We start from the raw sequence: 13,893 nt of genomic DNA, 5'->3' as shown, positions 1-13,893 counted from the left end.
TGATAGCATCAGGCTCTATGGTCATAACCAGGAGAGAATGGAAACATCAGAGCAGTCCCAATGGCAGAATCTAACCACTGTCTTCATGTCAAAGACTCACTCACTCATTTGCTTTGTAAAACCTACCCCTTAGAATGACTTCGATATTAACACTGAATATATTTTGTTATAAAGAGATCTCTCAATAATAATTCTCACAATAGCATATTGGTAGTAGTCAGAATATTAAACTAATCAGGGAGCAGTCCCTGGATGGGGCAGAATCTAACCACTGTCTTCATTTTTTTCAAAGTGACTATAATGTTGAAAATTGACATTTTTCAAAGGTACAAATTCAAATATTTTTAACAAGGTTTGAATATATTTAGTTATAAAGAGATCTCTCAATAATAATTTCACAATACAAATGACATCATTGGTTAGTAGTCAGTTAGGCCTATACCCCATTATAAAGCCCCCCTACACACACTTTATATTTTACCAATATATATGCAGCCCACCAGCCCTAAAGCATGAACATATTTTTTTGCTAGAAAATGTGGATTAAGAGAAGCAAAATGATCCTTTTCGCTAGTTTCATCTAAATAGAAGGGCAACATGACATTGACAAACCTTGTCATATCTGCTTTCACCGCGATTTAAAAACCCAGGCTTTCCTAAAATGTTTACCTCAGCCAGTTTAGAACCCAGGTGTCTGCAAAACACATGCACTCCTCCATAAGGTTCATGGCTTGCCTATTGTTTTATCCCAGTACAAGAGGGGCAACTGGATTCAGGATTAAACACAAGCAGTCTTTAAGGTATATCTTGTTACAGTTTAGGCCTACCTTATTATTTTCTTCCATCTGGCAATATCATTTTAAGGAATGAAATCTGTTTTGTTGCTAGTATTATTAGTGACTGTAGGAAAATACAGCTGTAGAGTACAAGAATCAGCTACTTTCTGAAGGGAAGCCAAGCTCATAAGCAATTTAGAACCTACAGACAATTATGACAAAGTTGGAACGCATGAATGGGTCACAAACGCCTTGTGGTCACATGTTATTTTAGGGCGTGGCTCCGCATTCGTGACCGGGTGTCTTATTTCTATTTCCCGGTATCCGTTAGTGCTGGAATTTGCGATTAATACTTTTCTCTTTCCGAAACCGGATTAAATTACATACCGGTAGCTAGTTCAATGACAAAAATTATGATATTCGCAATGTCATTAAGCAACAACAACAAAAAACATAAATAGCTACTAAAATTTCGAAACATGATTTTGTCATCAGTTCAGTACCATTTGTTTGATTTTGTGGACCCACGACTAGACTTGATCCATGTTAGCTAGTTGCTAGCGATGCTAGTCAGCATAGGCTGCTACGTGATAAACAGTTCGCGTTAGCGAATTAGCTACCTAGCTAGCCAGCCTAACAAGCTGTCACATCCAGTGGAAACCGATGCAACCCTGCTGCCAAATAAGGGCTAGCTCGATGACCCGTGGTAGCACTGAGGTCCCCATGAGTTTCAAGGCTTTAATAAGTGCTATCGTGCAGAAAAAGCGAATAAAATACTGGTTGATGAGTTAGCTAGAAAGACGGATATGACCGTTAAGAGCGTGCATGCACAAATGCATGACGACACATTGAATATAAGTGAAGCAGGCATGCAGAACGAGATCGCTCCACCAAGCCAGATAGTAGAGGGGTGCAACAACGCCGGTACACAGAGGCATAGCTCATACAATTATATTTTGTCAGGGTCAATGACTATCCTTGTTGAATAATAAATACCTGCGTCAAATATATGGCATCGCATGCTAGTACAAAGATAGCTTTGCATGGATTTTTAAAAATCCGGTGACCACTAGATGTCCTCGTATATCCACATTTAGATCAAATATACTTGATTTTTCATCAGTACTGTGAATGACAAGCCCACTGAATCTAGTTTAATAATCTTTATACTCAGCAGGTAGAGGCCTAGGTACTTCAAATCAGTGCTTAATTTGAGCAGGATCATGCCAGAACAGGATCCGGCACCGTTCCGTTCTGGACTGCTTTGTTCCGGAACCTATTTGGCCGAATCCGGTACCTCTCGTGCCATGAAAAATAATTTTCACTTTTTGCTATGTAACAATTATAATAAAAGCGATCAAAGTTCATTCGAGTTGCCTCTTCGTCAATTATCCTGCCCCCTCATCTCTCCAGAGTTGCACTTCATCATTTGTTTCCTTATAGAATCATAGCTGCATGAAGGGTTCTGGAGGAATTTTCTAAAGTTACGGAATTACTGCTGTCTGTTCAGAAATAAATTAAATCATTCAGAATAGCCTAATACGTCATGAGAAACCCTCTAATTTAGCTACAGAGGACCAATGGTCCCTTTTTTAAATAGCCTAGCTGCGGATTGTAGCCCAATAACAAAGAATAGCCTACAGTCGGGAACGCGAGGCAAATCTGTCAGTGAAAAAACAGCACGCAGACAAAACAGGCCTTTTGCAATATTTCAAATACAATCGAGGGAAAACACAGATTGAAAAGCAATGACTCTTGCTGAAAAGATAAGACTATGCTGTAGACTACCAAAATATTTGATCAACTCCCAAACATTGTTTTACAAAACAGAAAGAGGGAGAGATAGGCTTTTGACACGAGCGCATCGACAATCTCCAGCGAGTGAGCTGCGCATCATTGAGTCAGTGAAACTGGAAAGCATTTTTAGGACTAATTTCCTCCTCATATTGTAGCCTACTATATGTTTCTCCACAAACCTAGGCCTATAGGCTATTGATGGATTCAAGACAAGGTCGTTTTTATTGATCTCAGATACTAAGTTTGTCAGTGTCAAAGTAGCCTTCCATTTCGATCATTTGTGCGGATTAAAAAAAGATAATGCCAAAGTCTCCAGTCATGTAAAATTATGTAGAATTGCACGAAATGCGGTTTTAAAAAGGCCAACACTTTCCCGGACCCTAGGCTACTAAAAATGTTCCCCATGTGTGCACCTTCTATAAGTGGCTCTACCCAAATGTGATGATATGGGACAAGACTTCAATGCTCTATTATAATAGGTGATCTTGGGGGTTTGTTTTTCTCATGAGTTCTGGTACCACAGAACCCCCCTCTAGCACCCACTCTTTGTTCTGGCACCTCCCAATTTACAAATTGTAGCTCTGCTTTAAATTTTTAAATTGACATCTGTTTTTGAACACCCACTGTATAGTGTGGTGGTATATAGTATGGTCCATAGTATAGTATGTTGAGGTCACCCTGCTTGAGACTCTAAAGTATTATTGCCCTTGCTCAACCAAGACCATGGTTATGGTAGAGTGATTGGTTAGTAAGGACACTGCTTTATACCTGAGACCATGGTTATGGTAGAGTGATTGGTTAGTAAGAACACTGCTTTGTGAGTGTGAAGTGTTGTTGTACAGAGGTCCCTGGGTACATGTCCAGAGCCAGACAGGGACAGAACTCACTCTGTTCCACAAAGTTCTGTGAAGATTTGCTAACAGAGGAGAGTGGTTATGTATCTAAGTACAAATTTAACCATCAGAATAATGTTTATTTGTGTTCCTTACTATTACTTATACATCCCATCATTGACATAGTCAAAGCCAGACCTTCTGTCTGTCTCTCCTTCTTGCTGGTTGACTAGAGTGGAAATCTATAGTATTGTATGGTTGACCTGGGATAGAGCTGAAATGTGGCCCGATGTAGTGTTGATTTGTACCAAACACCCTTACAGTCATAAATTTTCCCCATGTAATCGTCGATATCAGTCTGGTGTTGGCTAACAGTATCTGAAGAATCTGTATACCCAGTGGTATATATAGTACAGTAGATATAGTATGAGCATAGATTACAGTATTAGTGGTGATATAGTACAGTGAGTAGCAGATATATAGTAGTTATATAGTAGATTATATACAGTAGAGTACATAGAGTACAGTGAGTACAGTATATATAGTAGAGGTATATTAGTAGGAGAAGAGGCCCTTTGGGTTCATTAAATAGTATATTATATATATATGGTTCTGTTATATATAATTTATATCTGCACCCAGATTAGTCTTCAATTTAATTGGCACCCAGATTAGTGTGTTGACAAGTGTACAAATGATAGAACAAAACTCAGTACAGCACATGAATTAGAGAATGTTGTTAAAATTTGAGCCACGAGATGGTGGTAGATTATACATTTAAATGGCATGGACCTAGGTGATTTGTCTCTGGATAGAAATTGCATTCACAGATCTAGGATCAGTTTACTCTCACCAAATCCTAACCTTTACCATTAGCAGTAAAAACACAAACCAGACCTAAGATCAGTGCAAAGGAGCCACTTTGTTACCCCTGTAATTATATGACTCCTATTATATATACTGAGTGTACCAAACATTAGAAACACCTTCCTAAATTGAGTTGCACCCAAATTTTTTGCCATCAGAACTGTCAATAGTTGGGACATGGACTCTACAAGGTGTTTAAAGGTTCCCCAGGGATGCTGGCCCATGTTGACTTGCACAATGCTTCCAACAGTTGTGCCAAGTTGGCATGGTGGCGATATGTTCTTTGGGTGGTGGACCATTCATGATACACACAGGAAACTGTTGAGTGTGAAAAACCCCAGCAGCATTGCAGTTCTTGACACAAACCGGTGCACCTGGCACCTACTGGTAGAGTGTTCAAAGGCACTTAAATATTTTGTCTTGCCCATTCAAGTGCTGAATGGCACACATACACAATCTATGCCTCAATTGTCTCAAGGCTTAAAAATCCTTCTTTAACCTGTGGATGCTCCCCTTCATCTACACTGAAGTGGATTTAACAAGTGACATCATTAAGGAATCATAGCTTTCACCTGGATTCACCTAGTCAGTCTTTGTCATGGAAAGAACAGGTGTTCATAATGTTTTGTTTACTCGGTGTATAAACACAACATAGGTATTTATGTAAAACAAGTAAATTTACTGTATGTCCATGGTCTTATACTTCAGCGGGAGCCGGTGGTGCGTGTGTTCAGTGCCGTGACAATGGGGAGACCCTCTCAGTCTTGGGCACTGTGTTTCTGATACGTCTGTGGCTAGGCTCATGACCCTGGTGTCCCAGCAGTGTGGGCTGACCCGTCAGCTCCTTCAGACTGAGCTCTCCCACCTGGCCTGCAACTCTACAATGATGGACTGCAACCTTTATGCAGCTTACAATGATACGCCATTGACCTGGGTATGGCCTTCCTTGTGCAGTAGATCAATGGTCCTCTGGCTCAACACCTATATGGATGTAACCAGAGACAAAATGGACTGTATGGAATATATTCTTGGTTCACAATGATAGGTACTGAACCTTATATAGCTTTACCCAATGATAGTACTGACCCTGTATATAGCTTACTTGACCCTGTATATAGCTTACAATGATAGTACTGACCCTGTATATAGCTTACAACAATGATAGTACTGACCCTGTACAATATAGCTTACAATGATAGTACTGACCCTGTATATAGCTTACAATGATAGTACTGACCCTGTATATAGCTTACAATGATAGTACTGACCCTGTATATAGCTTACAATGATAGTACTGACCCTGTATATAGCTTACAATGATAGTACTGACCCTGTATATAGCTTACAATGATGGTACTGACCCTGTATATAGCTTACAATGATAGTACTGACCCTGTATATAGCTTACAATGATAGTACTGACCCTGTATATAGCTTACAATGATAGTACTGACCCTGTATATAGCTTACAATGATAGTACTGACCCTGTATATAGCTTACAATGATAGTACTGACCCTGTATATAGCTTACAATGATGGTACTGACCCTGTATATAGCTTACAATGATGGTACTGACCCTGTATGTAGCTTATATTATCGTGTTTTTTTCCTTCATACGTTTTTTCTCTTACCCTGATATTTAATACTGCATTGTGGGAAAGAGCTTGCAAGTAAGCATTTTACTGTACTGTTTTATAACCCACTGTATCTTGTAAACTTGACAAAAAAAACTTGAAACGTGTTATAAATACATTGATTCTGTATTATTCCAGGTTCCAGCTCCGGGTGGCACTCTACATCGCTGCTTCTCTGGGCCACCTGGACCTGGCCGGCTGGCTGCTGGAGAGGGGGGTGCGTGTCATTGAGCCGGTGGGGGTTCACCCTTACCGTGAGTGGTGCCACCAGACGGCCCACCCCGACGTCGCCAAGTGTCCCGCTGTCGCCTCCATCGAGCGCGGCCAGCTCACCATCCTCAAACTCTTTATCGCCAGCAGCGTTCTGACCCTTGCCTGTCGGGATCCCCAGGGTCGTGACCCCCTGAGGATCGCCCTCCAGTACGGCCACAGGGAGTGTGTGAGTCACCTGGCCACCAAGCTGTGCTCTGTGGTGGTCCTCCCAGGTATGGCCCTGCCCATGCGGACATACCTCCAGATAAAGGGCTGGGTGAGGCTGGGGCAGAGGAGGGCAGCATCCAGGCACTGCATGGGCCTCAACAGGGCTCCGTTCAGGACCAGGGTGGGCGACACGGTCCTGGTGGACGGCTTCACCCTCCCCAAGATGTCCTCCAAGCCCAGGAGGAGTGAGGCCAAGGCGGGTATCAGGGTGATGTCCACAGCCTCTCGACGTTTGACCCCCATCAACTGCCCATCTCATGTATCCTGCCCGCTCCGCGCCCTGGCATCCCAGGATAAACCTCTTCAACTACCGAAGCTACACCCTGTGGCCACGAGGGATGAAAGAGAGAAGAAGAGGGGATGTGGAGGGAAGGGATGTGAGGAGGATGAGAGTGGGGATCAGAACAGCAACCAATGGAGGAGCAGAGTCCCGCTCCCGCCCATTTCCAGAGACACCAATCTCAGACCTGTGTTTGCCTCGCCAAACTCCGCCCAGATACTCACCACCTCACTGGAGGCCTTTTCTCTCCACTGCGACCGCACACCCAGAGAAAACGCCATAAACTGTTTGACCTTGGCCAGGTTAGTCCAAGTTTAAATGACAGCTACGGTGAATATGAATATTTCTCTGGAGGTTTCTTATGAAAGGTGTGAATACTGTCAGAAGAAGCCTCCTATAATCAGTGGTGGGGGGGGAACACATGTAAAAGCTGTTTACACATTTTTTTTTGGTTCAAGCATTTACCCACCTTTTGTGGAAGATACATTGAAAGTATAGGGAGGCGTTACTTCTTTAATCCTGAACGGCAATCAGCATTTACCAGTCAATGGTTTTACCACTTCATCACTGCCTATGATATACCCTTATCCTCCCTGAATAGATTTCAGTACAAACAAATCATGAGCCAACCATCATGCTTAGAAGGTACATAGTCAAATCAAATCAACTCAAACTTTAATTTGTCACATGCGCTGAATACAACAAGTGTAGATCTTTCCGTGAAATGTTTACTTTACAAGCCCTTAACAAACAGTGCAGTTCAAGAAGAGTTGAAGAGAATATTTACCCAATAAACTAAAGTAACAAATAATAAAACAGTTGAACTTGTCCAGTGGCCATTTGATTAATTGTTCAGCAGTCTTATGACTTGGGGTTAGAAGCTGTTATTGGTTTACCCTAACAAGTCCTGAAACAAATCATGAGCCAACTATCATGCTTAGAAGGTATATAGTGTCAGTCTTATTGGTTCACCCTAACAAGTTGTTTCAGTATGGGGAGAGGATAGGATGTAAGGGCGCTTCATTAATGTATTGAGGCCATTACATATACAGTATTTCACAATGCTAGGACACAGATTTGGTCTCCTAACCTTGTTCTGGTTGATTGACTCTAACAGTGCCTTCACACAGAGACCATGGTTGCAGCAGCTGAATGTAGCGCGGACTCTGGCCAGGAGGAGTGCTCAGCACATTGGGTAGACACCAGGATCCTGGTCATTAGACTGCTGAACAGCTTCTACCCCCAAGCCATTAGACTGCTGAACAGCTTCTCATTAGACTGCTGAACAGCTTCTACCCCCAAGTCATTAGACTGCTGAACAGCTTCTACCCCCATGTCATTAGACTGCTGAACAGCTTCTACCCCCAAGTCATTAGACTGCTGAACAGCTTCTACCCCCAAGTCATTAGACTGCTGAACAGCTTCTACCCCCAAGTCATTAGACTGCTGAACAGCTTCTACCCCCAAGTCATTAGACTGCTGAACAGCTTCTACCCCCAAGTCATTAGACTGCTGAACAGCTTCTACCCCCAAGTCATTAGACTGCTGAACAGCTTCTACCCCCAAGTCATTAGACTGCTGAACAGCTTCTACCCCCAAGTCATTAGACGCTGAACGTTAATTAAATGGCCACCTGCACTATTTGCATTGACCCCCTTTGTTATTGATGTATTTTTCTAATTGTTTTCGACTGACTCTCTTGAATTGGCTCGATGCACACTCACTACACTCTACCCACACATTCACTGTGACACTGACCGACTTTCACACCAGCTGCTGCTACTGTGTTTATTATCTATACTGATTGCCTAGTCACTTTTACCCTTACCTACATGTACATACTGTATTACCTCGACTACCTCGCACCCATGCACATTGGTACTCCTTGTATATAGCCTTGTTATTGTGTTACTATTTAAAAAATATGTTCTTACTTTTTAACTCTGCATTGTTGGGAATGGGCTCGTAATAAAGCCTCTCACAGTTGTTTTCGGCGTATGTGACCAATACGATTAGATTTTCATCTGAACAAATGAATGCTCTCGTTGTTTATAATGAGGAATTTATTTAAATAATTTGGTTTTCCTTGAAGATTTGAATGGGCTGGGAAAGCCTTTCGTGATGGATCTAGACAATCTGGTGAAAAGGGAGGGTTTGCGACTCTTCTCTTCAAGTGGGAAGGACGATGCGATATCATAAATTCCCTCTGGAGAAAAGGAGCCATGAGATGTTGTCATCGTCTCTGCAACGAAAGACCATCCAGCATGCCATCAATTTACATTTTTACTCATTTATCAGACATTGTTATCCAGAGAGACTTACAGGAGCAATTAGGATTAAGTGCCTAGCTCAAGAGCACATTGACAGATTTTGCCTCGTGAACTCAGGGATTCTGAACCAGCAACTTATCGGTTACTGGCCCAACCTCTTAACCCACTAGGCTACCACCCAGCCCACAGTACAGTATGTCATAGGTAACAACTCAGAGGAGTACAATGTCTATTCAAATGAATTAGTGGAATGGTAAAGGGATAATGTCTCAGTCTTGACTGAGCAGCAGCCTAAACAGCAGCAGGGCTTACCTGTAAAGTACACAGTAGGGGAAATGTTCTGAGGCTGGTACTCCAGAGACTCTTGAGGACAGAGGTCCTTTCTAACTTCCGTGGAACCCTGGTTGGTGGGAAAAGGCACATTAAAACAAACTGAAAAATGTTCGATATCTTAAAGTACAGTATAACAATTGCAAAGAAGCAGTGCAATGCCATGACACAAATAATCATATATTTCATAAAAGGTCAACAGCAGTGTTATTCATGAAAGATGTATGTGTACTATACCTTTGGTGTTAAAGGTGAGGACCTGCTCTCCAGTACTGCTGATGGTATCCCTTTCCAAATCAAACACGCCTTTTACAATGTCACTGGTGGCCACGCTGGTAGCGGACTCAAAATAACATTTAGCAGTGGCTTTGGTGATCATTTGAAGAATGACCATGCAAGTAGAAGTCTTTTGATCGTTCTGGACTGAAACATCAAAGTTTATATTTTCATACTCATCTGACCACTGTCCCAGGAAGCCCTTCACTGTCTCTTCAGCAAATATCTGGAGAAGCTGAGAGGGGAGCTCCTTGGATATGGCGCATTGTTCCTTTCCCCATTTCAGCCTTGAAAGAATGGAGTCTGAAGCACTTTTGGCTGCTTCCAATGTTAAGACCTGTGGAGTGCTGTGGCTGTCCTGAAGGGCTATAACTTTATCCACCAATTCATGGCTGAAAATGTGGATTGTCCAAGTGGAAATGATTTTTCTCAATTTCCTAACAGCAGATCGGAGGTCGTCAAGATGAGAAGCACCCTGTCCATCTTCCTGTGTGTTCTCAACACTTTCCACCATAATGTCCACTACCACCCCAGCAGCTTGCCTGACTTTGTCCACAAAGGTTACAGGAAGTAAGTCCTCTGTGTGAAAGAAGTCCTCAATGATTGTGTTTCTAACAATGGGAAAGTCAATCTGAGCAGGAAACTCAGTGGGGATGGGAGTCCCGGGTAAGGCAAAGTGCCATTTCGACTGCCTTAATTTTGAAGTAGGTGTTAGAGAGATGGAGGAGTGTGAAGAAGAGGTATTTCTTGTATTTGGGCTGTCAGCACTCCTACAACGGATCGTGCCAATATCCTCCAGCATGGATCCTGAGAGCTCAGTGGTTTTAGATAGTAATTTGTGCGGAATGTCCACACAGGCATCGTTTCCACCAGGTGTAACACTGCTCTGGTTGACCTCAAGATGGCCAAGACTTGCTCTTTGTGATGCAGGACTGCTTTGATATGTAAAGATTTGGATTGAACCAAGTGTTGTGTCTGATCTTTGAAGATCTTTTCTGAGAAACTCCGTAATCTTACTTTGCAGACTGTAGTAGATGTTACGAGCAACAGACCAGATCCTTTTCTCAGAAACCTGTCCAGTGGTGAGCAGGGAGGTTCCAGATACCATGTCAGATGATTGGGTGGTCTGGCTGAGCTCCTGCTGGTCTTTCACCGTGGTTTGTATAATATCAGTAGATGTGGTGGATGTAGATACAGACTGGAGGTACTTATCTGTTGTACCTTCCTCCACAACGTTAAATGACCTAGAGAGGACCTCACTCACTCCTTTCTCAGCTTTGGTTTGGAACTCATGACTAGAGAGTTTTTGGAGGCTCTTTGTTGAAAGACTGTGGGAAGATGCAATGCCTTTGGAGGCAGCCGTGCTGCAATCTAGACTTACTGGAGAGGTTCGCTCAGTAGAACCTTGGAGACGTTCAAACATGTCTTCACATGGTGTTGGGGACCTTGACAAGGAGATGTCCTTCAGCTGAGACAGAACACCACCTACCAATATGTTGACCTCAAGGGACATATCAGATATTTTCTTTCCTACTGTGGAGAAGCAAGGTGCATTTGATGTCTGATCCTCGCATGAGGTCAAGATTGTTGAAATGACCTGTTTGGTACTATTGTTCATTAGACCCTCGTCTGTTTCAGTCCAGAGAAGTTTTGAACTCTCGCTGACACCCATGTGTAGAGTCACTTCCTGGTTCAAACGGGGCAAGTGAGGCACACTCTTACTAGCTTGCGTCAAGTTCTGGCTTGCCAAACCAAGGTACTCCTTAGTCACAAGATGTCCAGAGTCCTCTGTGGGTGTATGGCTAGACATTCTTCTCTGCACGTCTGACCTCCGCCGGTGAATGGTGAAGCCCTTTAATGTCTTCTTAATATTTTTATATAAACTAGTGGTAGCAGACCAGATCCTGCTCTTTCGCTTTTGTGCATTTTCCTGGAGGTCAGGTTCTCTCTCCTCTACTTCTGCAGGTTGCGCCAAGCTCTGCAGGTCTTCCACAAATGTGTCAATGATGTCAAAGGCAGCAGAATCCGCACAAATATCCTTTGACAAGTTTCTCTGGTTTTGAACGGAACAAGACCTGGATGCTACAGAATAAGCAGGCTGTGCACTAGTTAAGCTATTGTTGGACTTTTTAACTAGGAACTCACTCACTGCTTGAGTGGTGTCTCTCTTGAATTCCTCACTTGAGAGTTTTTTCATGCAATCTAACAGACTGGTCAAAGAAGCTGTGGCCTTACTTCTGCTGCCCTCAATTTGACAGGGGAACTCATATACTATTGGTGATGAGGCCCTGGAATGGGAGATATCCCCAAGCTGAGCCAGAACGCCCTCTACAAATTGTTGTCTCTCAATAGAGAAGTCTGATCCTTTTTCTCCAACAGTGTACAGGGGGTCCTCCTTTGACATCTCAGTCTTGTACAAGACCAGAAGCTCTGAGATGACTTCTTTGGTGCAAGTTGTCAGAAGGAGCTTGCTTTCTTCTGACTCCATTTTTGCCCAAAGAAGTTTTGAGCTCTCACTTAGGCCTCTTTGTAAAGTAACTGCACCAGTGGACTCTGGCAACTGAGGCTTACTCTTACTGGGCCTATATTTCATGTTTAAGCAAGGAAGTGGAACTGTCTCCTTAAACTCAGCATTTGTGATGTTATCATCAGATGTGACAAAGGTGCCGCTCCCTCACAGCTCCGCAGGCAAGCACCATGGTCTTGTAGCGGATGCGAGCTTCAACTGGAAGCCAGTGGAGAGAGCGGAGGAGCGGGGTGACGTGAGAGAACTTGGGAAGGTTGAACACCAGACGGGCTGCGCAGAGCCTGGAGGTACTGAGGTGCCGTTCCCCTCACAGCTCCGTGAGGCAAGCACCATGGTCTTGTAGCGGATGCGTAGCTCAACTGAAGCCAGTGGAGAGAGCGGAGGAGCGGGGTGACGTGGAGAGAACTTGGGAAGGCTGGAACACCAGACGGGCTGCGGCGTTCTGGATGAGTTGTAGGGGTTTAATGGCACAGGCAGGGAGCCCAGCCAACAGCGAGTTGCAGTAATCCGCATGGGAGATGACAAGTGCCTGGATTAGACCTGCGCCGCTTCCTGTGTGAGTGGCAGGGTCGCACTGCGGATGTTGTAGAGCATGAACCTACAGGAACGGGCCACCGCCTGATGTTATTTGAGAACGACAGGGTGCTGTCCAGGATCACGCCATGTTCTTAGCGCTCTGGGACGAGGACACAATGGAGTTGTCAACCGTGATGGCGAGATCATGGAACGGGCAGTCCTTCCCCGAGGAAGAGCAGCCCAGCCTTGCTGAGTTCAGCTTGAGGTGATGATCCGTCATCCACACTGATATGTCTGCCAGACATGCAGAGATGCGATTCGCCACCTGGTCGTCAGAAGGGGGAAAGGAGAAGATTAATTGTGTGTCGTCTGCATAGCAATGATAGGAGAGACCATGTGAGGTTATGACAGAGCCAAGTGACTTGGTGTATAGCGAGAATAGGAGAGGGCCTAGAACAGAGCTCCTGGGGGACACCAGTGGTGAGAGCACGTGGTGAGGAGACGGATTCTCGCCACGCCACCTGGTAGGAGCGACCTGTCAGGTAGGACGCAATCCAAGCGTGGGCCGCGCCGGAGATGCCCAACTCGGAGAGGGTGGAGAGGAGGATCTGATGGTTCACAGTATCGAAGGCAGCCGATAGGTCTAGAAGGATGAGAGCAGAGGAGAGAGAGTTAGCTTTAGCAGTGCGGAGCGCTCCGTGATACAGAGAAGAGCAGTCTCAGTTGAATGACTAGTCTTGAAACCTGACTGATTTGGATCAAGAAGGTCATTCTGAGAGAGATAGCGGGAGAGCTGGCCAAGGACGGCACGTTCAAGAGTTTTGGAGAGAAAAGAAAGAAGGGATACTGGTCTGTAGTTGTTGACATCGGAGGGATCGAGTGTAGGTTTTTTCAGAAGGGGTGCAACTCTCGCTCTCTTGAAGACGGGAGGGACGTAGCCAGCGGTCAGGGATGAGTTGATGAGCGAGGTGAGGTAAGGGAGAAGGTCACCGGAGATGGTCTGGAGAAGAGAGGAGGGGATAGGGTCAAGCGGGCAGGTTGTTGGGCGGCCGGCCGTCACAAGACGCGAGATGTCATCTGGAGAGAGAGGGGAGAAAGAGGTCAGAGCACAGGGTAGGGCAGTGTGAGCAGAACCAGCGGTGTCGTTTGACTTAGCAAACGAGGATCGGATGTCGTCGACCTTCTTTTCAAAAATGGTTGACGAAGTCATCTGCAGAGAGGGAGGAGGGGGGAGGGGGAGGAGGATTCAAGAGGGAGGAGAAGGTGGCAAAGAGCTTCCTAGGGTTAGAGGCAGATGCTTGGAAT

At 44.4% G+C, this 13,893-nt stretch overlaps 1 protein-coding gene and 1 long non-coding RNA gene across 2 annotated transcripts; one reads left to right on the top strand and one right to left on the bottom strand.

Annotated features, from left to right (window-relative positions):
• The first annotated feature begins 6,005 nt into the window (after positions 1 to 6,005).
• On the top strand, positions 6,006 to 7,934 carry LOC135568841 (protein ANKUB1-like). Its single transcript, XM_065015616.1, has 2 exons — positions 6,006 to 6,971; positions 7,787 to 7,934. Exons 1-2 carry the CDS (start codon positions 6,397 to 6,399, stop codon positions 7,866 to 7,868), a joined length of 657 nt encoding a protein of 218 aa, XP_064871688.1. The 5' UTR covers positions 6,006 to 6,396; the 3' UTR covers positions 7,869 to 7,934.
• A 784-nt stretch (positions 7,935 to 8,718) lies between these two features.
• On the bottom strand, positions 8,719 to 12,190 carry LOC135568842 (uncharacterized). Its single transcript, XR_010462748.1, has 2 exons — positions 9,252 to 12,190; positions 8,719 to 8,911 (listed from the first exon to the last, which is right to left on the bottom strand). It is a non-coding gene; the product is annotated as an uncharacterized LOC135568842 (long non-coding RNA).
• Between the last annotated feature and the right edge of the window lie 1,703 nt (positions 12,191 to 13,893).

The sequence above is a fragment of the Oncorhynchus nerka genome, unplaced genomic scaffold (genome assembly GCF_034236695.1).
Source record: "Oncorhynchus nerka isolate Pitt River unplaced genomic scaffold, Oner_Uvic_2.0 unplaced_scaffold_257___fragment_2___debris, whole genome shotgun sequence".
Taxonomy (NCBI): Eukaryota; Metazoa; Chordata; class Actinopteri; order Salmoniformes; family Salmonidae; genus Oncorhynchus; species Oncorhynchus nerka.
This window is presented reverse-complemented; position numbering and strand designations above follow the sequence as displayed.